The sequence below is a fragment of the Colias philodice genome, chromosome 8 (assembly GCF_061535455.1).
Source record: "Colias philodice isolate Cphi_HAF_F1 chromosome 8, ilColPhil1 Martin Lab GWU primary, whole genome shotgun sequence".
In the NCBI taxonomy this organism is placed as follows: domain Eukaryota; kingdom Metazoa; phylum Arthropoda; class Insecta; order Lepidoptera; family Pieridae; genus Colias; species Colias philodice.
This window is the reverse complement of record NC_143093.1, coordinates 8265063-8291039: the sequence shown is the minus strand read 5'-3', so window position 1 is coordinate 8291039 and position 25977 is coordinate 8265063. Positions and strand designations below refer to the sequence as shown.

General features: G+C 31.1%; 2 protein-coding genes and 1 long non-coding RNA gene across 5 annotated transcripts in view; 1 reads left to right on the top strand and 2 right to left on the bottom strand.

The window, feature by feature from the left end:
* Positions 1 to 6632, bottom strand: part of LOC149486699 (uncharacterized) — a 60124-nt gene extending 53492 nt beyond the window's left edge. For all 3 annotated transcript variants that reach the window (XM_089698415.1, XM_089698416.1, XM_089698417.1), the window contains exon 1: positions 6469 to 6632. The gene's annotated coding sequence lies outside the window, so the exon portion shown is untranslated. The remainder of the gene's footprint in view (positions 1 to 6468) is intronic.
* Positions 6633 to 11769: 5137 nt separating this feature from the next.
* On the bottom strand, positions 11770 to 14380 carry LOC149486698 (uncharacterized). The gene is made up of 3 exons (XR_016315984.1): positions 14269 to 14380; positions 12558 to 12633; positions 11770 to 12053 (listed from the first exon to the last, which is right to left on the bottom strand). It is a non-coding gene; the product is annotated as an uncharacterized LOC149486698 (long non-coding RNA).
* A 3396-nt stretch (positions 14381 to 17776) lies between these two features.
* Positions 17777 to 20480, top strand: LOC149486697 (apyrase). The gene is made up of 4 exons (XM_089698363.1): positions 17777 to 18542; positions 18706 to 18915; positions 19698 to 19931; positions 20224 to 20480. Exons 1-4 carry the CDS (start codon positions 18006 to 18008, stop codon positions 20425 to 20427), a joined length of 1185 nt encoding a protein of 394 aa, XP_089554489.1. The 5' UTR covers positions 17777 to 18005; the 3' UTR covers positions 20428 to 20480.
* The last annotated feature ends 5497 nt before the right edge of the window (positions 20481 to 25977 follow it).

Genomic DNA, 25977 nt, shown 5'->3' with positions numbered 1-25977 from the left:
TAGATAATTGTTTATGATTCATACTGTAAGATAACATTGAATGTCTTTACCGAGAAGAATCTGCGAGAAACTTGTATTGATAGTTTTCTTTATTTCTTCAACCTCATAACTGTAGAGTACAGTTCACTTACTGAATTTAAAAGCGATAGTATAAATGACAACTAATGAATTAAAAATCACTCGTAATTATATGTGCATTAAGTGATGTATTAATATGTACCTATTCAATTTCAATTAGCAAAAAATATTATAGAAGGTTATCAATTTTAAAGAAGTATCATGTTCATCTAAATTATTTTTAAAAGATACCTTAAACGTGCCTTAAACCAACAAGTAATCTGAACTTCAAGTTTCAACGTAGTAAAAACTCTTTCAATTTTTTTTACAAAAGTTTTCAAAGACAAAAGAAACTAGCTTAAATTCGGCACAGCTAAGATTACTAAGAACAACGAATAAAATTGTCTCATTATTAAAATGAACACGATGGTACATTTTGTTCAATTACTTTGTCACGAGAGCATGTGTGTTTAGAAACCACGAGGAGAGAGTAATCACGTAACAGATTAATTTTTGCAAAGGTAATTAGGTAATTAGATACATACTATTCGCAATTCGAATGTAACACTTTCACCAACCTTTGTTGTACTTAATTGAGTGTCGGGATTTTTTATGCAGTCGCATCACTACCTACCAAGTATCATGACTCAATGAAATGTACGAACCTTCAATTTTGGAGACATCGGTTCAAATGATTGATTGGCTTTACTATACCTTTGCTAAGGTCTTATTTATATAATGGTCTCATGTTCCATAAAACAAGGATAGAAGGATTCCACGTAGAGCCAATACAGAGTGGTTGCTTTACATTAGTCGAAGTCTGTTTCGTCTTGAGTATTCGATTATCAGTCAAAATTATCGTTATTTAAATAGATAATAACCGAATGGTTTTCTATGCTATATATATTTTTTTTGCATCTATTATTGACATCTATCATTGTTTAACTGTAGGAAGATAACGGCCACACTTTGATAGGATTTGGTATGAAATATGAATGCTACAAAAATTACAAAATACGTGTGAGGTCCGTTGATTCAGATGTCAAGATTTACAAAATAATATGATGAATTATCAATGTATTATTTTTGCATTAAGGTTATTAAAGATTAATTTCCATGACCATACAAGCTTATTTTTCCATTCATTTCAATAATCAAAAATATTACCAAATAAGGGTCATTAAACCAGCATTACAAATTAACACAACGAGAATTTTCTAATATTCTTTATTCATTCATATTCTACATGTAAGTACCTAAATTACCTAATCATTAGGTAATTATTGTTTTTTCTTGCGACATAGTATTGCTGCTATTGAGTATTAACAAAATTAACAGGTTTCTTTTATATAGAAATCAGCTTTTTAAATAAATTTTACATAGTACCTGTACAATGTACCTACTATACAATTATACATAATACATATAACATTAAGCCCAATGATGTTATTCAAACACAGTCATGTAATCCGACATCAAGATGTTTTAATTTTGAATAACTAAACGTGATGTCCATTTCACTCTTTTATTACAAAATAAAAGTGCTCGATCATGAATCACCCACAAATGTACTTAAGTGACCGCAACAAAGGGGCAATTTAAACAAATTAAACCGTTTTCGCCTTCAAGCGGCGTGTCAAAAGTCAAAACATTAGCCGAGACACCAAATTGTCTTCTATATTGCGTTAGCGAAAGTGTTTAGACAAAACCAATTTAACATCAGAGATTACAGGCCATTCATTCGTAATAGTGCCCGGAAAAAATGGGAAGTTTTTATGAATGAAGTTCGCGTGATACGGAGTCACAATAATTTGGTCGCATTGTACTTCCACGCTGTATAAGAGCTACGGATATGGTTAACAAATTACTTACTTTCATTCGATTAGTCGTGATTTGCTGTACTTTTTGCGCGCCGACCTTTGCGATGTTTAATTATTTAAACTGTTCGTGATTGTTGTGTGATGATCATGCGGAAGTAATTACAACTTCGCCAATCGTATAGAAATGCTTAACGTCAGCTGGTTTCCATTTGTCATGGTGTATACCAGATTGATGTCTACACTGTTGGATTATAATTTCTCTTATTTTGTTTGTAATTGGAATGATGGTGTTTCACGCTTCACTTTGTGATGAAAAAGAATTAAAAAGTAATTAAAATATTTTTTTCACACTAGCATTTATATTTATAGACACGCATAACCATACTTTTACATTACCTGAGCTATTTAAATTATTATTTATAATTACTTTTATACGTAACACATCGCAAGTACTGAAATTATTTAAGTTGCTTGAAATTAGATTTATGATATTAAAAAGCAATAGATTACTAATGCTTATTTTATATCATGGATGGATTCGGATTTCAAAGATTCAATCACGTCCGCTCTCAGTATCTTTAAAAAACTTTCGAGTCATTATATCACTTAAATACCTTATTACAATGCAGTAAAAGCCTTTTTCCTTCGCTGACCACGGCATTGCCGTTCTGCACCAAAAAATTGCTAAAGCACTCCTAAGAATGCTAATGTAATTAGACATCTGAAAGCCATCGGAATATTGAGAAGGTATCTAATTACAATTCTTACGGAGCTGTATTATATAACGATAAATCTCATGTATATCAAGTATCATTCTAGTGTTACTTTGGCACATTTTATCACACCTGTCACTAAATAATTTTAATTAGTATTATGCAATCAATTAATATTTGTCTCTACCAAACGTTATTTTTTCGAAGCAAGCCGGGCGTTTACTCCGAAGCATTTACAAGATACAAACTTGCTCTCTATTTTTAGCCTTATCACGAAGAAGAAAATATGTTAATTATAACACTAGGCTGTGCCCCACGATTTCACCCGTGGGCAAAACAACTGGCAAATGCTTTCATCCCCTGTTTTAACCCTTTAACAAATACTATCCCAAAATATATTATTTAAGCCCTATAATATAATGTGCCCAACATAAAATGAAAATCATTGAACGTGTAAATTGAAATTAAAAAAAAAAGATCTACGAGACTACGAAGCAATAGTCTTTAGAACTAAAAATATTTACAAAGAAACAAAACTCAATTTGTTTAGCGTTATGGTGAAGCAAGTTTTATATTTGAGCGCATGTTCTCTATAAAAGAAAATGAAGCCTATGAGAATCCTATTTATCATATTCATTGCTTGAGTTTTTAATAAGAACTTACTGTTCTCTACCTTCGGGATATTAATTTCCTAAAACATGAATTTCTTATATTATGTAATTGATTCTTATACCTAAAGGTAAATGAAATGAAATGAAATAAGTTTACAGCACAAAGATGAAAGAAATACGTACTCGTTAATTCTTTGATGTCTTATTTACAACCACAATTTAAGCATCTTTAAATATATCTTGCTGTATGATCATCATATGAAAAACACCTTTTCTTCTGGGATTAAGTTTCCGCTTTTCAGAAATAACCACAAACCAAGATAATCAAAGTAAAATTAAATGCCTCATAAAGTATCCTATATGCGAAAATGTCGCATTTCAATTTCAATGACTTCCTGAACCATAAAATCTATTTATCACCAGCTGGCAATTTTCTCAAATAAGCTGAGGAAATAAATTTAACATTCGCAGTTTATGTCCAGCCTGTTATTACGCCGTGATACGGTTTTGCACGGACTAGAGATATCTTCACCGTTAGTTTATGGAAGAAAAAGGAATAACTGATCCTAAACAACAAAATATACCTATAGGTATTTGTTTTTTAGGATCAGTTGAGAGCATGTTGAAAGAGCCTGAAAGAGTTTTTTTTTATATAATTTTTTAAATAATAGAAAGTTTTTTTTTTATCTTAGAACTCGGTCTTATGAGTGTGTTAATTTTATTGTAAGAATTTATTATTGATAAAGAAAGGATATTTACTTAAACTAGCTCAATTCTCTACACAATAACCACGTTATCTATAATTAGTGTTTGAGAATATTAAAGAGATGTTATAATTTAACAATTTTCTACAGGTAATTAATTATAGCTTCTTAATATTCATATCAATTCAAGTCAAGAGAGCATACTTGCGATTCAATAATAATTATATTTTTATTTTATAAAGGAGGAATGGGATGGGATGTTCCAGATGGGATTGAACGTATGCAATTATAAGATATAAATATAGTACGTGCATCAAATTAATTTGTACATAGGTAAGCATTCTCAGTTATTTTAACATGCATAATATAATTTAATGGTTGCGACAGATTTTCTCCGTTGCATCGATATTATCTAAAAATGTACACTTACACAGCGTTATGTTTCATTAAAAAAATAACGGACGGCAATTACCTTAATGCTTTGGTTTGATCTCGAATTAAGTTCATGCTTTGTAATATATTTAATCCGTGTACAAACTGTTTTAGCTAGCAGCTAAATACGCTAACGGTTACCACGTAAATATATAAGCTTTTATACTACCTAATAATTAGGTATCATATTAAAGCATCAAGAACACCATAGCACCATTCCGATTAAATTGACAATACATTATATTCGAATAAATGAAAATATGAAATGTATTATTCCATATTCACGTTACCGTTTTGTCGATAATCGATTAACAAATCGTTTTACGCATATTTCCGTGAAAGTTTGTCGGTGCAAGTGACGTAGAAAGTGATTATTCGGGGACGCATCCGATTTGTGTGACACATTATTGGATGGATCGATTTTTAATAAAGCATTTTCTCGCGTGTCTAATCTCAATGAAGTGTCGTATCGAATCGGCGCTAATAGCAACACAAATGCCTATCGATATAGGAAAACGAATTAGATAATCTCGGCCCATTTCAAGTCAGTATTGTACAGCGTTTGCTGATAGAATATAAATTTAATTTGCGGTTGAAGACGCAAGACGTGCGGTTGCTGATCTTGGAAGTAGACTAGTTATGAATTTGTTTATGAAGTAGTCATATGCGAAAGGAATTTCTATGAGCTTAAAGAATTTTACTTCGGTATGTATTATATTCATTATTTTTCTACGCGTAATGTTGAATGGTATTTCTTTATGATTTACCTGTTTACATTTAAATACTAAAGTTAAACCTACTGTTTTTATGAGAACAACATGACTATCATGACCACATTATAAAAAATAATAAATACGACATCTGGTACATACAGGACATCAGGACAAAGATAGGTTTTTATTTTGGGAATTAAACCGTAGAAATAAATATACTTTATTTTTTCAAATATACTTAAGTACAAAATTATGAAATTCTATTTAGATTTTTTAATGGATCGATTTGTATCATCGAACGTTCGTATAGTATATTATAAACTCTACTATTTCTAGACTTTCTTTTCTTTTTTATTTTCTGTAAAAAAGAATCTACCTAGAATTTGACCAAAATAAATATTAAATTATTGGTAGGTATTACAGAAAAATTTCATTCATTTTTAAGTTATTCATTTGCATTTTGTTTTTTCTTAATATTTATCTTCATACAAATAGGAATTTAAGCACCCATCTTAATATTCATCGAATAGAAAAATATCTTCTATTTAATAATACTTGAGCAAAGGCGAATCTAAATTATTCGAAAGGCGAGCTCTTAACTCTGAAGAAATTTATTGTAAACTCTGCTTATTTGCATTCGCAGCATATACGTTTTTACTTGGATTGCAGGCGTTTATCTCTAATTGCGCATATAATATCGGTTCAAGTTAGGTGAGGCCGTGTTCCGGATTACTACTGAATAAACTTGGCCAATAATTCTCAGACTCCGATATGCTAAATAAGGCGTTTCGGAATGAGATGAAATGCAGATTTCCTGAAACACGCTCGGAGTACAGTTTCAATTTACGTGGATTGCTTTTTAAATGTTTAAGGTTTTGTGTTGGTAAAACGGACGGTGTTGATAAGATGAAAATTTTGATTAGATTTATGATAGTACCTAGTACGTTAAGTGCAAAATTAAAATTAATGTTTGCTCATGCCATAATTTTTTTGTTTATTATTTTATGAAATCTCTCGTTTGTAGAGAGTACAGAATATATTTTAATTACATAATAGATATAATATTTTCTGTTTTATTATTATAGCTATGCTATTGTATTAGATAATTGCATTTGTGCAATTTATTTTACGTACCTTACGTGATATATTTTTTGTTAATTTGATATTTTATGATTAATGATAGTAATTATTAGGCATTTGCATTTATATAAGCAAAAAAATATGTAAAAATTGATTTTGGATTTAATGGTTATATTTTAATTTAAAAGAACTGTGTAAAAAATATTTATATTAATATGCTTTGATTTTATTATAAAAAGATAGCATTTATATTGCATTGTTTTTTTCTATACTTATTCAAATTATCTAAAATTAATCACACCTTTTTATTTTTTTCAGAAACAAAACTTTTTACTTACCGATGATCAAGGCCGCAAACACGAAAAATAAAAGAGAAGAAAAAAATGAAACACAATTCGAAATTCAAATTCACTGACACAAGACACGGATGCGTAGTCTGCGTGTGAGCGCAACGTTCGCGCGCACGTTTACGTACTCGCGATTCGAGTGGCGCGCCGCGTGCAATGCGCGCGTTTATACGTCGACAAGGGGTGCATACACTTTCGCTGAGACTTCATTTCGGGGTTGGGATCAGCACCTGTGCCCTAAGGCGGAGGGCAGATGTATTGTCTAATGTCAATCTTGACGTGCTAAAAGACCAACGGCAATTATGGTGCGACAGTAATAGCTAATTACGTGCGTTAACTAATAACCGTAATAACTTATGTTTATATGCGAAGAAATATATTGCTCTGAGACTATAAGGAAGTTGGCGAAAGTGTGATGATTACAAATATCTATGAAATATTAGCAGCACCTAAGTAGATTAAGGAAAATAGAACACAAAAATGTGTAGTCAAAAGTAAAAGTTTAAGATTGGAATAGGATATTACGAAATATCTTTAAGCCTAGAATACCTGAAGGTAGGTAATAGGTATGTAGGATTTCTGAAACCTTAACCTGCTATGTTCTTAAAGATTAGTTTAATTACTATCAACTAAAAGCATTATCCCAACCTCTTAAACTATCAATAAGTATAAAATATGTACATTGTACCTACATTAATATTGTACTGATATATGATACTATTAAAACAGCTACGCACTGCAGCAAAATGTCTAAATTATTTTTATCAGAGCAAATGCAACTTTTATGCTTTATAATCATGATGTACATAATATTTAAACTAATTGGGTAATTACGAAAAAAAGTGAGACGTTTAAAAAATACAAGCACACTTACATTCTGTATGATATTTGTTCTTTGTTTTACAGCTATACAATAACGACATGTCAAGCAGTTAAGGATGTTATTTGTAAAAACAACTTGTGAATTAGTTTGAAGATTAAGGAGATACTCGAAATTGGCTTGACTACAGTTTCAATAGGGTTAAGTAAATAATCGACTATTACTAATCTTTTTACTCTATTCATCTTAGACCGTATGAGTACAAAGCTAAAAATGTATTTGAATGTATGTGAAGATGTTTACACTTTTTTCATGAAGAAACTTCTTTACATTTTTTTTGTCTCAAGTACATAGTAGTTTGTAAGGTTCTTCGATATAGCTTGGGGTTCCAAGGAAAATTTTGTCGATTTTCTATGTTATGTCGATGAATTGTATAGTCACAGTAAAGAACTACGTCGCCTTAGAGTAGGTAATAATTCTATGGTATTACTACATTACTAGTCAAAACTTTTTTACAAACAAATAATAACTAATAATTCAGTATAAAACTTACCACCTCAGTTCTAGAATAAAATATCTTTTATCTAACACATTTTTTTAAGGATTGAAGTAGGTAGCAATGATAGTAAGAGAGCCCGTGGGAGATCGTCCTTCACCGATCTGATAACCAGATGAGACATTAAATATTTTTTGTAAACAAATATGCCTATAATTGCTGTTTTTTTCACCTATTTAGACTTACCCGTTTACACCTGCTTGCCAGGTAGTTATACACTGACATGAATAGGCAAGCATACCTAGGCATATTCTGTGTATCAAAAACTATCAGTCAAATAAATTTCATTTGGTTATCAAAAGTATGAAGGTGATGAAAAAAAATCGATAAAAGTTAATTTAATTAAAAATAGCCATGACCACTTTTCGATAGGCAAGCAATTATAGGCATATTTGTTTATAAAAAATATTTAATAAAAAATACGTCTCATTTGGTTATCAGATCGGTGAAGGACGATCTCCAACGGGCTCTTAGACCATGAACAATATCCCATAGGTATCTACATGTTTTTTCAAATGCTAAGAATTTGTGATCAACAATACTTAATAGAATCCAATAAAGGTAATATTGATAAGGTAAAAGTATTCTGGCGTTCTAGACACTAGTCAAAACATTATTATTTATTACCTAGTTAATAATGTAAACATTTATTGGAATTATTGTTTTGCATCCGGCTGTAACCATTAGATACTTTATATAGGTAAACCCATACAATTAAGTGCATGTTTCTTCAGATGTTTATAACATGCTTGGTGCTATAAAAATAATAGCATTGTTAGAAATTTAAGATCGTATCAGCGAGATGAAACGCCATACATAGTCTACTTTAGAAATGAGAAGGCTTTTAACTTTTTGTGTTACTTATCGGATCTAAATTAACGTAATTTCTTAATTAGAGCATAATTCAGTGCGTGTATTAATTCGTATGTAATGCACGCACTTAATATTAATAATTGAAAGAAACTATATTTTTTGAAAACAGCGTAAATAAATACGGGCCAATTAAAGAGTGAAAAGTTTATCTTATTTTTATATTAAGTAATTATTTAAGCCTTCCACGCGATTAATTTTGGGAAGATAATATATCATGCATGCAGTTTTTGAATTGTTTTGAGTAAAAATACATAAATTGTTAACTAATTAGAGTTTCGATTTAAGAGCATATTTAGATTTCGGGCTGGTCCGAGGACCGACTAGACCGAGATCTTCAAATCAAATATGTCACTGCACTGATCATCACTGCGCTACAACTGCTCTATGAACAGAAGTTGCGAATTGAGTACTTGATTCTATGAATTTTTGATTTAATATTCTTCCTGTGTATAAGAGTACATTTTAATCAATTTTATATCTAATTATAGTCCTTTTCACCTATGATGATTCCTGTGACACTTCATCGTGTTCCGAATTACGTATTTTATGTTTAAAACGCCAAAATAATTTTAGTGCATAATATTTTTATTTTATGGCGGAATTATTGCCAAAAATATAAAAATAAAACATCTTAAACTTATAAATCGAAAACAGTATTGTTTAGTTTAATATAATGAAAAATAAAATAAAATAACACAAAAATATAATACCTACGCAATTTGTGTACATGAAATGGATCGTTGAAAAATCATAGAGTTGGAAAATCATATAATCGGCGCCCATCTTGTGATCGTTTGTCAATCGAGACAATCGTCTGTACGAGTGCCTCAGCCTTGTATATAAGTTGCATTTTTATAATGATACTTTACGTGGTATTCTGTTATTGTTACTAATTGTTAATGTTGACTTTTTGTTGCTGTTGTTTGCTAAGTTTCCTTAGTTAATTGTTGGCGAAATGCCGAAAAAACTAATTTTGGTACTTTATTCAAATCGATTTAATTTCCATATAAAATATTATCGATTATCGAAAACAATTGATATGATTTCAGTAAAGACATCTCTACACGTGTCAAAAATCCATGTGTCACAGAAATCATCTTAGGTGGAAAGGACTATAAATTACAGCGGGCTGTCAGTCAGGTATGAAATGGTTCTCATCATTATAGGGATAAAGACCCATAATTACATGGCGTAAAGTTACCTATATAGAACATAAAGTCCCTTTTTAACTTCACTGCTTAATAAAGTGGTAGCAATTTATGATTTATATAATTGATATCTCATTAAAATAGCATTTAATTAAATTTTATACTTTAACATAACTTGATAAATTAATGTTATGAAGTTAGTGAAATTAAGGGATGAGTCAAAGCAGATTTTAATAATATAAATATTAAATTTATCTCTAATTCAGTTTATTTAACAATTTCCTTGAACAAAGTGAATCATACTTATTATTTATTAATCAAAACCTTTCATTTTTTTTACAGATTTAAAAAAGCAAGACGTCTCTATAACCAAAACTATATAAGTCGGGCGATATCTACGATTTATAACCCATCCCTGATTTTAATTCAAATCTTTCCAAGTACTCGATATTATTTGTAAAAACAAAACAGTATCGTAGCTATGTAAATTTCCGCCCCTTTCCACTTAGTAGCCCAAAACACAAACATGACTTACGAAAAGATAAAACAAAGACTTGTACTCGTTTGACCGAGACGAAATCTCACCCCATCTAGACCAAATATTTATTTTTGTCACGCGCTCACTCCAAATTTGTTTGTTAAAATGCAAGTAGGATCGTAGAATCGATCAGATAGCTCTGGGTCATCGAGATATATGGTATTAAAGTAGACAGTGAATTGCTTTTTATTAGAAGTAGGCAGCCGACAGTATCATTCGATCGTCAGCTACACCGAATTCAGATATCATACTTAATTTTGACATGTCCCAAATTTATAGAAAATTGCAATCTCCGAGACATGCGACAAAATAATAGTTTAGATTTTAAAAGTACATTCTTATATTACTCGTTACCGAATTGATACGATCCATTTGAAACAGAATTTGACGGGGAGGATCGTTGAAAATCAAATATGACTATAAATTATTAATGACTATTAATTCTATAATATAAAAGAGAGAACGGAAAAGCAATCCATATTTTTTATGGTTTCGTATGAAAAATTATAATTAAATAAACATTAAAGGAAAAAAGCTATTAAACGCTTACGTACTTACCTACCTACATGTTTAGTTGGTTGTAATAAAATGTTATAGGGTCTTCCATCGCGTATTACTCTATTACCTACACAGTATATTTTAGTATATTTTTTTATTTTTACCAATGCTAGTTTCAAAAAGACAAGATAGGTAAAGAAATGCACAAAAATTGTGATCATTTCCTCACAATTATAGGCACCGATTTTGAGGAATCATTAATTAAAATACGCTTTAAAATACATGCTAAAAGTAATATAGTGCGTAATCACACCTATGACCACAGACAGCAGACTACTCATAGACAATACATTAAAATATATTTAATAGCAAAAAATCTCACTGGTAAATTAGTGTAAATTATACAATGATCAATAAAATTACGAGTCATGATTACGCTCATAATATTATGTGGGCTAAAAATTGCAAATTGATCTCTTATTATTTTGCTACTCTTCCATTTAATTTTCACTTTCATTTAGAATCGCATTAGATTCAATTAGAACACTATTATCACCTCTTTGTTCTTATTACATAGACACAAATTCGCCAATTCGAAAGTAGACAGAACCACAGACGAAATATTTTTTTATTTCTTTGAATTTATTGTTTTGATCTTGATGAAAGTTTCTCCTGATGATAATGATGAAAGCCTCATTCATGGGTATACATTAAAGTAAATGGTTTAATTTGACAAAAAATACTTTTGACCTTTTGAAAAGTAAAGTGCATAATGACACAGGTTTGTTAATAAATTCCGATTCAGTAAGGAATGTAAAGTGTATTTAAATTAAACAACTTGTTGCTATATTAGTATTTTATTCTCATGAATGATGATAACAATAATTATTAGGCTAGCTGTGATAAGCTAAAGCTTAAGGTTTATAAAATTGTAACGTCTTTAACAACTTTCAGGGTACAAATAATCCGAACTTGAGTTTGGTATCAGAAATGAGGGTATATGCGAAATAATAACACAATGCAATCGTAACTATACTGCCTATGAGCCGACAGAACCAGATACATCCCAAATCACAGCAGACTGGCCTCTGATTGGGTTCCTTTTTCTTCACACTTGTTTTTCCGACTGATAAATTTTGACGTCTGTTAGAAAGAAAAGTAAAACTTTGATACAGTGCGAGAACAGTTAAAGTTTTGTAGAGATAATATTATAGACTAGATTAATTAAAATATTGCAGAAAGAGATATTTATCTTATTTGTAGATTGATGTTGTAGTTGCAAACAAAAAATACAATATATTCATTTCTACGTCTACAATACTCCGACTCTTTTTGCAACAAGAATAACGCTCATTGCCAATCGTAAAAATGTCTCACCACCTACTTACTAAAAATACGGCAATTAACAGAAGGAACGGGGTATTCATACTATTCAATAACTATTAATTAAACCGAGAGATCTTACCAGGTGGTTAAGCTAATTTTTACGTATGTTTCTTGCAAGGCTTCTACTATACATTTTACTTTTTATACAATCAGTCGAAGTAAAAGATAAGATACTACTTAGGTCTATCATCATCAATATACTTATATGTAGGTAAGTATATTGAGTAGATGAAGCTGCTAATAAAAATTAGTCGTTCTCACAATAAAATCTTCTGCTTTGCTTCTGTGCTGATCATCGAACTAGCTTTGTATTAACCAAGTCCCATCAGCCATGTATCTAAAAGAAGGTTATATACATTATTCTCTTTAAAAATAAAGGAATGTTTTCTTTCAGCAAAATTTGCTATTTTCAGTATTTAAAATTGGTACTTTTCTCCATGGCCCATAGAAAATTTCCATTCTGTTTACATATACATAATAGGAAAGTGGTAAGCTGATTCATAATTCATAATTCATAATTCATAATTCTTTATTTACGTTAAACATGGTATTTTTAGATGGGAACTATATTTTCTATCACCAAAATTTATATTTGTCATCAAGTTGTATCACCTAATAAATAGATCTATCACCACGAAATATTTTCGTTCTCAGATAAACAAAAATTGTTCCCAGGTATGAATTATCAAATTAATGTTAATATATGTGTAAAATAAGACATCGATAACCAATAAAATTATATTGCATTACATGAATATAAACTTCGTTCTTATAATAACAGTTTTGTTACTTAAATAATAGCTCTGTGCTCAGAATGGTAGATCTGTCACCAAATAAATCGATTATCGATCCCTGACTGCGACTCCTTTTTATTTGATATTTTGTCACCAATACAGTAGTAACATTTTATTTCGTTCAGATATTAAATTAATAGCATTGGTTACCAATTTAATACATCAATTTATAATTTTAATGAAAAAATGATCAAAGGGGCGGAGACAAATTGGCGCGCTTTAAAAATTGATTATTTTAACTTTAATTATGTGTTTTATCTACAAATTATGCTAGCCATAAGCCAGCTATTAAACCAGAGCTGATTATTCAGCGGTTATTATTTTTAAGAATAAATATTGATTTTTTTAACTTTAAGTACTTAATTAAGTGTTTTATCTACTATTCTGCTAGCCATAAGCCAGCTATTTTAAACCAGCGCTGATTGTTCAACAATCAGTTTGTTTAAACAATCAATATTTTGACTTTAATTGTTTTATTTACTACTCTGCTAAAAATTTTATTTAAATATAATTTATACTACCAGTGGAAATTTAGAACCTTAGGAGTAGCAGACTAAGTAGCAGAATCTTTTGGTTGAAACGATAATGACAAACCTAATTTTTTATTTGAACTTAATGCAATTTTCTAGTAACATAATATGATTTATTGGTGATCTCTTTAAATTAGTTTGCTTAAATACTTATTAGGACACACCTATTATAATACATACAAAAACATTTATTTGGTACTAGACCTTATATCTCAGGATTTTAGGTGATTTATTGTGGAACTGATTTTGCATTGTTTGGTGACTACATTTTGGTGACAGATCTACTATTTTGAGGACAAACCCTATTATTTAAGAAACACAAAACTAATTAAATTGATGATAGCTTAAATGATACCCTTTTTAGATGTTACATTTTTACTTATAGTGGGTACAACATGTTTAGCCGTCATTAAAAAACAGCATGATGATTATAAAGAATAAATAAATCGAAAGCAAATGTTGATCTATATGAAAAGAAGATGAAAAGCATCAATATTCGAATGGGATAATTATGTCAGAGTTCAGACTTCAGGTTTGGATGCGTTTATTTTAACGCATTCGCTTCGCTTCGGTTTTAAAGTGCAAAGATGGCTTAGGTATGCGTTTAAATACACCTACTGCGAGAATAAATTTGGGAGTTGTACTTACTTTTGACGCATATCGTATCGGATATTGTATGAAACGTAATTAATATTTGCTAAATATAATATGAAGCAGAAAAATATTATTAGTACAACAATGAAAGCATAAAATTCTAAGTACCAGAGAACGTTGGTAAATTGACCATGCATCTCGATTTCTAATTTTTTTTAAACTATTTTGCTTCCTATAATTTGAGTATCGTCAATCGTGTCAATAACCACGTCACTATTTAATATTATTAATAAGCGTTTATGGTTTATTGAAAATTCATAAAAAGTTTAATGTACAATAGGCATGACGAAAGATTTTGAAATCCTCTTCCATAATGTGTGTATACGTTTACTTTACAAGAAAAACCCTATATTTCGGTAATATACTTAAATTTAACGAAGATAAAAGCCATTTTTCAAAAAATATTTATTATCTGTGCCAAAACAGCTCACAGGTGTCATGGCGTAGGCGTGACGTCAAACTTTGGTAAATACGTAATTATTTGTACGCATTGCGAAGAAAATTAAAAAAGTCTTTATGTAATATGTGTTATAGAAACGAATTTCAAAGTTTATGAGTGGTGTGCAGTATTGCAGTATGAATCCACATAAAAATAATGCTCAAAAATGTGTTAGTAATTATTTCAAGCGAGAAATAATAAGAAATGATTGTATAAAGTTGGTGTGGAGAACCCCGAACCACGTATTCGTGAATTCGCAATTGTATTTCTGTTCTGAGTCGATAAAGCATACGTGAAACAATAGAAAATAAATAAAAATGCGTATTCTCAACATATTCATAACAACAAAACACATCTGACGCGAGTTGTTTACTTAAGCGTGACGTCACGCGTGTTTTAGTCAAAATGGCTAACTGCAGAATTTCAATGTTTTATTTTATTGATAATCTCATTAATCTTAATGGTTTTAAGATTTCTAAGTCACTATATTGAATTTATTTATTGTACATTTTCCCTTAAAAACACTAATACGATCATTTATGGATACTGTCGTCATGCCTACACCTTTTGCTGACCCTAAAATATACCTATTACCGCGAGCGCCCACGAGCAACTTAGTTGCCCGGCAACTATTTTGTCTCTGTCGCTGTCTCCTCGCAAAGTTTTGAACGATGCGCACACGAAAGCGACAGCAACGCAACTTTTTCTTTAAAATTTTCTTCATTTATCAACATGGTTTTAGAAGAGACGGTTGTGGTCTGTGCTCTTGTCCCGCATAGTTCCCATTCCCGTGGGATTTCCGGGATAAAACCTATCCTATGTGTTAATCCAAGTTACCCTCTATATGTGTGCTAAATTTCATTGTAATCGGTTCAGTAGTTTATGCGTGAAAACTGAAAACCATACATATGTACCTACAAACCTTTCCTCTTTATAATATTAGTATAGATATGTATCGTAATTGTAAAAAGTAAAGTAGTTTTTATTTAATAGATACTTTTTAGTGTATTTTTCAACACGAATCAAACGAGCTCAAACTCTATAAAGTTGAGTCAATATATTACTAAGTTCATATGGCCACCTTCCGATTCCATCATCAAATCAGCTCTATCTCATAATAATGTTTCATCGCTATCCAATTTACATGCGTATACAAAATTTCAGCTCAATCGGTTACCTGGAAATAAATCAAAGTTACTTGCTACATTTCAATTAAGTCATCGAGACCAGACAAAAATGCTCATAAAATAAAAACTACTGGGCTTATCCGAATAAAATTTATGGGACCAATTCCACACCATTCCGCATCAAAAAAAAAAAAAGAATCACGTAAACCGGTTCAGAAACCTCGGAGTAATCGGTGTCCATACATAAAAAAATATACCGGCCGAATTGATAACCTCCTCCTTTTTTTTAAGTCGGTTAAAACTACTGTGTACGAGAATAAATACGTTGACATAAATAGGTATTATCGCTACGCCGGTTACGCGGCAACTGGCCGGCGGCCGTCGCCTGGCAACATTTTTGTCGCCGTGCGCGCACTTGCATTGAAACCAATCTTAGATCATTAAGTAATGGATGGAGTACGCTGGCAAATGTTCTAACTAAACTTTCTGCTGATTTTGGTGCGGGGAGGGTAACTCACACTGATGAAACACAATGAAACATAATCACACATTCACAAAAATAATTTGTGTCAACGAAAGTCGTAAAAATTTACGACCTTTTAAGCGACGAGTTTTTAAATTCAACTCTATCACTAAGATAATAAAGATTAAATTTGTATTTCATTCCAAGATAGTCATGTGGAGTGGGGTTCAGTATCGCGTTCTAAATTCAACTTTATCACTTAGGTAATAAAGATTAAATTTGTATTTCTTTACAAGATAGTCTCGTAAGGAATGCGGTTCATTAAGGCGTTCTAAATTCAACTTTATCTCCTAGTTCATAAAGATTAAATTTGTATATTTTCTTTCCATGATAGTCTCGTGGGGCCGCATCAATGATCGAGTAAACATGACTCGATTATTTTTCTTGATCATATCGCTAAACGATACATCGACGATTATTAGAAATTGCATTTTATTAGAAATGTACGTTAAAAAAATAAAAAAATATACACAAATGAAAGGTTATTCCATCTTTTTTAATATTCGACATGTTTGAATTGCTTCTGCACGACTTGACAGTACAAAACGGCATTTTTAGCGGAGCACTCGCAGACGTCCGTTCGACGTTTTACGAATACGCAGAGTGCTTGTAATCGATTACGCAAGTAGTTTTTATGAAAGGATAAGATTTTTCGATGAAAATAATCTTATACCTCGGCAAAAGGGGAAACGCCTGCGAGTGTTATCCATTACTTAATGATCTAAGAAACCAATAGACAGGGCGACAGTTGCGTCGCGGGCTTGTCTCCGAACCCGCGGACAAAAAAGTCTCCCGGGAGTTGCGTCGCTACGTACGCGCACTTTCATACTAGCCCATGGCTGGAGAGACAAAATAGTTGCGGAGACAAAATTGTTGCGGAGACAAAGTTGCTCGTGGGCGCTCGCTCTTATATATCTGTGAGTTAAGGCAGTAAGAAGTGCTTAGAGGTTTAACCATGGTTTACAACAACTTTTTTGCATCATTTCAAAATTAAAATGAGAAATGCGGTTGAAATTGTGTACTGTATATTAATTTGAAAAGAGCTGTAATAAGCATGATTTTTTCCATTTCAATAAAATATATAATATGGAGTAGCAAATAGCAATTACATGGCCACATGCGTCTTCGCATGCGTGATCAAAGGAAAGGATTTACGAAGATCTCTTGGAGATCTTTTACTGCCACTTTACTGCAGTCGAAACGAAAACCAAAAATTAGTATATAACTACCTGGTCCAAACTATGTGTGTTTCTATACTATATATTATTTTTTTTAGCTACAAACAGTCAACATTACAATTTTATAATCTGTTAATTCGACATATCAAAAAGGATAGGTGCTATGATGATGATGATGACGTCAATTATTAAGAATCCTCAATGTCAAAATAAATGTCAGCCGTCAATTGTCATTACAGATTGTAGAACAATATGTCATAAATAAATTAAGGTGTTCAAGTTTTGGTGTATTATCAATATGTAAAAGAAATTTCCACGTTTCGTAAAATTATAACACGATTAGTAAATATGTCGTGTATATTACCACTTTTTTATAATTCATCTTTATTTTACTAGTCATTTATTAATTTTTACATTGAATCGCGAGTGATCTTTACAATGAATTAATTCATTATTGATACGTTATGTATGACTATTACGAATTTGAAGAACGTAAAATGCGTGGTCTTCGTGATTGGCGCAAGGCGCTTCGGACTCCTGCCACATATAGAGTAGGAAATACAGTGAGATTACAACCTCAGTTTGTGTTGCTTATAATTTTATTAGGAGTATTTTTGTTAGTGTTATTTTATTATAATTGGTGGACAAGTGACCATTCGCACTCTTTGAATCGGTGGACTAAGATTTCACGTCCATATAATGCCACTTACCCACTTTCGCCTGTTGTACATTCCGGAGATACTTTTACGTTTAGGATAGGAATAGTGGCTGATTTGGATACGAATTCTAAAAGCAATACGAAGGATCACACGTACAATAGTTACCTGAAAAGAGGGTTATTAACTTATAACCCTGTGAAGAAGTATGTGACTGTTTCTTGGGACACCATCCCGGCAACACTGCTTTCATCAACATATTCACACAAGGGTCGAGGAATGGAACTGTCAGAATTGATTGTGTATGATGGGAGATTGCTTACTTTTGATGATAGATCAGGAATGGTAAGTAGAACTTAATAATATACTTTTTGTTTCAGTTATTCAAGTTTGAAACTCATTTAAAATATATTTTATTACACAAATATCTAATATTATCTTTACAGTTAAAAGTTTTTTATATCTGTTCAAAATAATACAATTATTTAAATAATTCGCTATTTCACAGATCTTTGAAATAGTAAACAACAAAATAGTGCCATGGGTGATATTATCCGACGGCAATGGTTACAATGAAAAAGGTTTTAAATCTGAATGGGCGACAATCAAAGATGAAATCCTCTATGTTGGGTCTATGGGTAAAGAGTGGACCACAGCCAGTGGAGAGTTCCAAACATATGACCCTATGTGGGTTAAAGCTATCAACATACATGGAGAGGTATTTATATCTTTATTAATGTTATAAAGCTAAAAAGTATGTTTTTGGTTAGACCCATTCATGTCATAAACTATTGGATCAAACTGAAAAGTTATTTTTGTGTTAGATAATCCATTTATTGAGAAGGGTAATATAATAAAATGCCAACACCAATAAGTGCAGTTTAACAATGAAAGATTCCAAGTAATAAATAAAAATGTTTCATTCACTCATTCTATCTTGATAGAGTCTAATGAAGCTATGAATACTGTAGTTTTAATAACATTTTTATAGATAAGATTAATTTTATATTCTCAGAAATAAGTTATCTAGACGAAACCATGATAAGAACTTTTAATCCATTACTAATATTTATTAGGAAGAGGTTTAAAAATTAAATATGTTTATAGTTATCTAGGTGGGAGTAAAATGTTGTAAATGTGTAGATGTGAATATTATGTTAAAAAGATTGACCTTAAGGATTATATATTGACAAAGTGCCAGACACATTACCATATAACTACCAACAAAATATAATATAGATACTGTTACAACTTCACTTTCTTTTAAACTTGCACTTAAATAAATCCAACTTTAAAAAAATTAAAGAGTTGGAGTTTTGGTGCTTTGTAAAATGAAGATGTTTTTATTCATTGATTTTTCATGTTCATGTCGTAGTAGTTGTTATTAATGATCAAAGTCATCACTTCTCATGCAAGTTTGCCTACATATTAGGTATATTTTTTTATTATTTGTAAATGCCACAGTGCAACAACAAACAGTAAGCAAAATACGCATTTCAGGTACAGCATCTAAGCTGGGTGCACCAATATAAAGCAGTACGACGATCCATAGGCATAGACTGGCCAGGCTACATGATCCATGAGTCTGGTGTGTGGTCACCAATTAACGAGAAGTGGTACTTCTTGCCAAGGCGATGTAGTCATGAACCGTACAATGAAACTAAAGACGAAGTTATGGGGTGCAATTATTTGATCACTGCGGATAATAATTTTAGCAATATCAAGGCTGTGCAGGTTAGTTTTTACTTTTTACTGATAATAAATGTATGAAATACACTTTCAAATTTATAATAGCGTTAGTTTTTACATAATACAAATTTGAGTAATTTTCATGTATGTGAAAAATAGATTAGAACTTGGGGATAGAGATTTTGGTTACAAAAATTAACCAAATGGGAATGATAATGAGGATTAATAAAATTAATTTTTTATGAGTTTGTCTATAAAGTCTTCCTAATTTCATTATTTTATTTCCTAAAAAAACTACTTAATTTTTTATTTTCATTGTATATTTTATTATTTTCAGATAACAAAACTCCAACCAAAACATGGTTTCTCTTCATTCAAGTTTATTCCTGGATCAAAAGATGAAGCCATTGTCGCTTTAAAAACTACAGAGTTTGAAGGAAAAACGGCCACATACATAACTGCATTTACAATAGACGGACGAATGTTGTTAGAAGATACACTAGTTGAAAACCTTAAATATGAAGGCATTGAGTTTATATGATGTCAATTTAGTTCAAATGTGTAAATATGTAAAATACATTTCTTTTATTTACCAACATGTGGTTTTCTTTTGTTCTATATGTTGATCAATGTGATGTAATTCGGTTTATCGGTTTAAATAACTGTTCCAAGGTTCCAGTGGCTATTATGGTGATGGACTTTTTAACAAATAGGCATTTTTACCTTTTAATAGTCATAAGATACCCTGCTAATGTTATGTAAGTAATTTAAAGGCTTATAATTTTATAACCATTCAATAATTTATAGTATTATCTGTGGTATTATTTACTACACCTATAGGCTAGATGGCGTTATAAGCAAAACTTGACGTTATGTATAAAATAGTAATGTTTGTTGGAAAGTTGTGCTCACCAACTCGATAGGTACCTTGATTACTTGGTAACTTACATTTTAATGCTAAAAATTTGCAAATTTAATGCGACCAAATAAACTTTAGGAATAATGATGTAGGAAAAATATTAAATTTACGCACAAATATGGTCAATTACATTTAAGGTGATTGCAACGATCTGTTCCCAGCCAATATCCCGCTAGATGGCGCTGAATTCTACATTTCTAGTTTATTTGAGTTTTTGCGTAATTGGAATAGTCATCAAACCTAGGAATAGTCATGGCGGTTACTGAATATTATATTTTATTGAAATACTAGCTTTCCGCCCGCGGCTTCGCCCGCTTTGTCTAAAACATAATAAATTATATACTAAAACCTTCCTCTTGAATCACTCTATCTATTAAAAAAAACCGCATCAAAATCCGTTGCGTAGTTTTAAAGATTTAAGCATACATAGGGACATAGGGACATAGGGACAGAGAAAGTGGCTTTGTTTTATACTATGTAGTGATGTTATATCATTGCCTTAAAATCCACCCAATTCGGTAAAATTATGCGTTTTAACATCTGTCATTGCATACAGGGTCGTTTACACACACAGACGTATACAAAAATGATAAAGATTTAACTCTAGATGGCGTGAATGTAAAGCGCGTCACACACGGTGAAGATACTACCTATAATATTTTATCTAATCTAGTAATATTTTATATTACAGTATCTTAAGGTATCCGGTATCAGCGTTCTGACCATCATTTTTCTTTTTTCGCTGTAGAACCGCCATCCTGTTACAAATGACCCACAAAGGAGAATGACCACGGGTGGTATCGGTAAAATTTTAGTTGTGCCACGTATTCGTTATATTGTTAATTCCTATTTGTATTTATAATGATCATATGTATCAATATTAAGTCTTAATTAAACCGGATAAATTGAAATAATAGTAAAAGTAAAAGTTTTTCTTTTGAAACATGTATGACTACGTATGGAATCGGTAAAATACTAGTTGTGTCACGTGTTCGTGATATTGTTAATTCCTATTTGTATTTATAATGATCATATTTATCACTATTAAGTTGTAATTATACCGAATAAATAGAAATAAAAGTAAAAGTTTTGTTTTGACACATACCTATATCTATCTCTCTTGCAAACGTCATATGTCATAGTTTCTATTTGAAATGTCAAATGAATGTGTTCGACGCATTGTTCGATGTTATTTTGAAATAATGTTTAAATTACGATTTACTTTTCACATTTGTCTTGTAAATTAAAATATTACCTATGTAATAAATGTAAAACTTAACGTTCATCGTTAGTTTAAACTCGATTAAGTAGTTTTTTGAAGTGTTGAATAAAACTATTGTTTTATTTTTATTGTCGCGAACTGCGGCTTATTTACGTAAAAACTTTAATCATATCTAAAAGTACTAACATCAAGCTTTAAATTGAGCTATATTTCATCTTGACACAATAAGTTTGATTGCGATACCAAGTGCCATAGTCACTTGGGCAATCTCCTGTGGTTTTCATTTTTCTGTATGGGTAGACAAAACTTCAAAACGCCACCTGCTACGGTTTATATTATTATGAACGATTAGCTTTCCGCCCGCATTTTCAAAAAAAAACCCGTATAGTTCCCGTTCCCGTGGGGTTTCCGGGATAAAACCTATTCAATGTGTCCAAGTTACGTTCTATATGTGTGCTAAATTTCATTGTAATCGGTTCAGTAGTATTTGCGTGAAACACACACATACACATCCTCACAAACTTTCGCATTAGTAGGAAGTAGGATTGTTATAAAAATAAAAGTTATATTTGTTGGCGTAAACTATTTTATTGTAATTTTGGGAAATAAATAATGTCAAAATTGATTACCTACAATAAAACGCAGTTTTATTTTATTACCTACATTACACTATTGTTTTTTTTTTATCAAAACATGTATTTGAAGTAGCAAATATGATATTATGCTGATCCAAGCATTTTCACTCAAAACTAATATCACTAATGATTTGTAAAAGTAAATTATTTCAATATACATTTCATAACCAACAAGTAAGAATAATTATTCATACAACAACAAATCAAAAACACTATTTACTATGGAAAAAAAACCAGGAAGGTGAAAAACATATTTACGATTTCGATGCACTCGACTTTTAGTAAAATAATAGGTAAAAATATTATTATGGTTTTGATCACAGACATATCTGTGGTTTTGATTTTAGCTACTAGTATCAGAAAGCTGCGTGTTCAATGCACGTCGGGGTCCCACAACTGTGGAGGAAGGAAGGTAGAATACCTCCATCGAATAAGTGAAGTTTCTCGACATACTCGATTTGCCGGCCGGCCTCAATGAAGATTGTCCGAAAGTTGTATATGTGCTCTGTAACGAAAAAATTTCGCTAGCGCGATTCAGAGTGAGGTGTCGTACAATATACCTAATGAAGTTTTTCATCTTTTTATTTTACTGCAAATACAAAATAAAAATTAAACAATGGTAATGTAAATTCTAAACAAACTACTACCAAAATACAATTAGAACAAAAATCATTTGACTGGTTGATTTCACCCAGAGGCCAGAGGCGGCTCGTGACAAAATTGTATGGGTGTTCACTTGAAATAAAACAACGAAAATACAATAGCGTAGCAGGATAATTTATTACAAAAAAAAAATGAGCACCACATTTTATAAATGTCTATAACACTAAAAATTACAAAGTACAGGCTATTTCAAAACGAATTCAATGACTAGGTATCAATAATTAGTAAATCACCGAATTTGCATTCGCGAGCGTAGGTATCCATAGTGTTTGTCACTGACGGTCACTGACTAACTATAAGTTATAGAGGTCAGTGGTGTTTGTTGTGTAAACATGTATGTATTTGAGTAGTTAGTAGCATATTATATTCTGAATTTCTGATCCATGCCTATTCACTCAAAACTAATAACACTAATGATTTGTAACAGTAAATTATTTCAATAGGTAGGTATTTGAACATTTCCCAACAAGACGTAAGAATAATTATTCGTAGGTATACAAGATACAATAACAAATCTAATACACTATTTATTATTTTATTATTTACTAGCGGTCCGCCCCGGCTTCGCCCGTGGTACATGTTTACGTTTTCTCTCCATAAGAAGTAATAGCTAGAGAGCTAGCGCAAAGCTACCTGTATGTATTTGACCAGACCTGGATTTTTGTGTGTTGATTCCCCTATACCTACTATACATGAGATGAGGAGTCACTAAGCCCAGAGTGGTGGACGGGGCGCGCGCTTAGGTAAGACAGGTGGAAATTTTTGGCGAACTTTGAAACCATTTGACCACGTCTGCCATTTTGATATTTGAAAATAGATTATTATTACTATCGGAAAATAACAATGGCAGACCATTATCACGCGGATAACATTCTGGCAGACACTTATGAAAGTGCTGAAAAAAATACAATTTTGAAAGTATTTGACCAGATCTGCCATTCATATATTTTATTTATTAGGGTCTTAAAAACTTATTTTCGAAACGGCAGACATTTTCATTGCGTACAGACTTCAGCAGACAACAAAACTTTACAGACTTCAGCAGTCAACAAGACTTAGCTTCTACATGGTCAGATGTATAGTCAACCGGGGCAAATGCAACTAAAAAATAACAAGTCTCAAGTTTGATCGGTTGCAGTTATCTCCTTTTATATTTGGTCATTTATTTGACCCATTTATTGTTTTTTGTATTTATTCAAGATTATTTTAAACCAATCAAGCAATACAGTAGTCTTATAAATAACTGGTAGTGAGAATATTTCCTAAAATTGGTAGAAAAAGTTACATTAACCCCTAGTCGGGGGTAAATGCAACTAACTGCCATAGCTCTTCTTCTATTTCATATAAAACAACGAATATAGAATATATTTATGAGATTTCATGTTATTCATAGGATTTTGAACTGGATTACCGTGTAGCAAGGACGAGTTTTCAGGAAAAATCTTATTTTTCTAAATGTGGGGCAAATGCAACTATTTGTTAGAGAATTAGTGTGGGGAATGCAAGAAACTTATTCATCGATATATTTTTATTATTCTATATATATATATATACAATAACGTTATCTATACAATAACGTTGCGATCGTAGATGGCGCCGCATTATTTAGAGGAAAATCTCATGTACCTACTTTGATTTACCACTTTAAATCGCAACAAAAAAAAATTACAGTTTACTACCTACTAAATCAATTTTAGTTTTTGGTCAGAACAAATAAAATTCTTTGTGTTAAATATTGTTAAAAACGTAAACCAAACAAAATACGTTTATTAGTTAATCAACCGTTAACTAAAAATTACTTGAACAATCACAGAAATATCCTACCTATCGTTTTTAGTTACTTATAGTCTTTAACCACGCTTTATCTAATTTTAATTTTACTTATGAACCCGTCTCTGGGTATAATATCGAAGAAATAATCGATGGTTCTTCTTTAATTAATCATAAAGAAAGTATATTTTGACTACCAAGAAGGATACATAATAAAAATATCGACACTGTCACATCACTAGTGTTTTCAGTTTCATACAAAAATATAAGGGGCTATTGTAACTAACCTCACAGTTGCAATAACCCCACAGTAAAATTTTCATGAGGCAATTGTAACTGCATCAATAACACAAAATAGAGTCAACTAACGCATTAAAAATATAAATGAAATATGCATAACGGCTTGTGATAATCGTGTCCAATCAAAAACACCTGCAAAAAATCACTCCTAAACAATTTTTTTGTCTGTAAAACTCGACACCTGTTTTTACGCACACCAACTTCAAAATAGCGGTTTGACAAAATGGCCTATAAATCAAATAGTTTTCATCGTAGTGGCACCATCTATTACTTGTAAGATTTATTAGTCGTTGAGTTATTGAATCATAGGTGGCGATATATTACAACAACTCTAATAAATTAGTTATGATAACTAGTTGCCATAGCCCCATAGTTGCATTTGCCCCGGTTGACCCTATATATGTATTACGTTCCCTGACCTTACATCAATGATTTACTTTATTAATGTTTTTATGGTCATTTACATTTAATTTTGAAAACTATGGAATAAAATTTATAAATTTGATGATACAAAACTAAATATACATTTGTAAAGAATCTCAAATATAAAGTTGTGTTGCAAATAACAAATCATCATTTAAA

Excerpts from the sequence above, each read along its gene's own strand:
- LOC149486697 (XM_089698363.1), top strand. The coding sequence starts at position 18,006 with ATGTATGACTATTACGAATTTGAAGAACGTAAAATGCGTGGTCTTCGT. Across the intron at positions 18,916-19,697 it reads CTATCAACATACATGGAGAG|GTACAGCATCTAAGCTGGGT; the intron begins GTATTTATATCT and ends TACGCATTTCAG. Across the intron at positions 19,932-20,223 it reads GCAATATCAAGGCTGTGCAG|ATAACAAAACTCCAACCAAA; the intron begins GTTAGTTTTTAC and ends TATTATTTTCAG.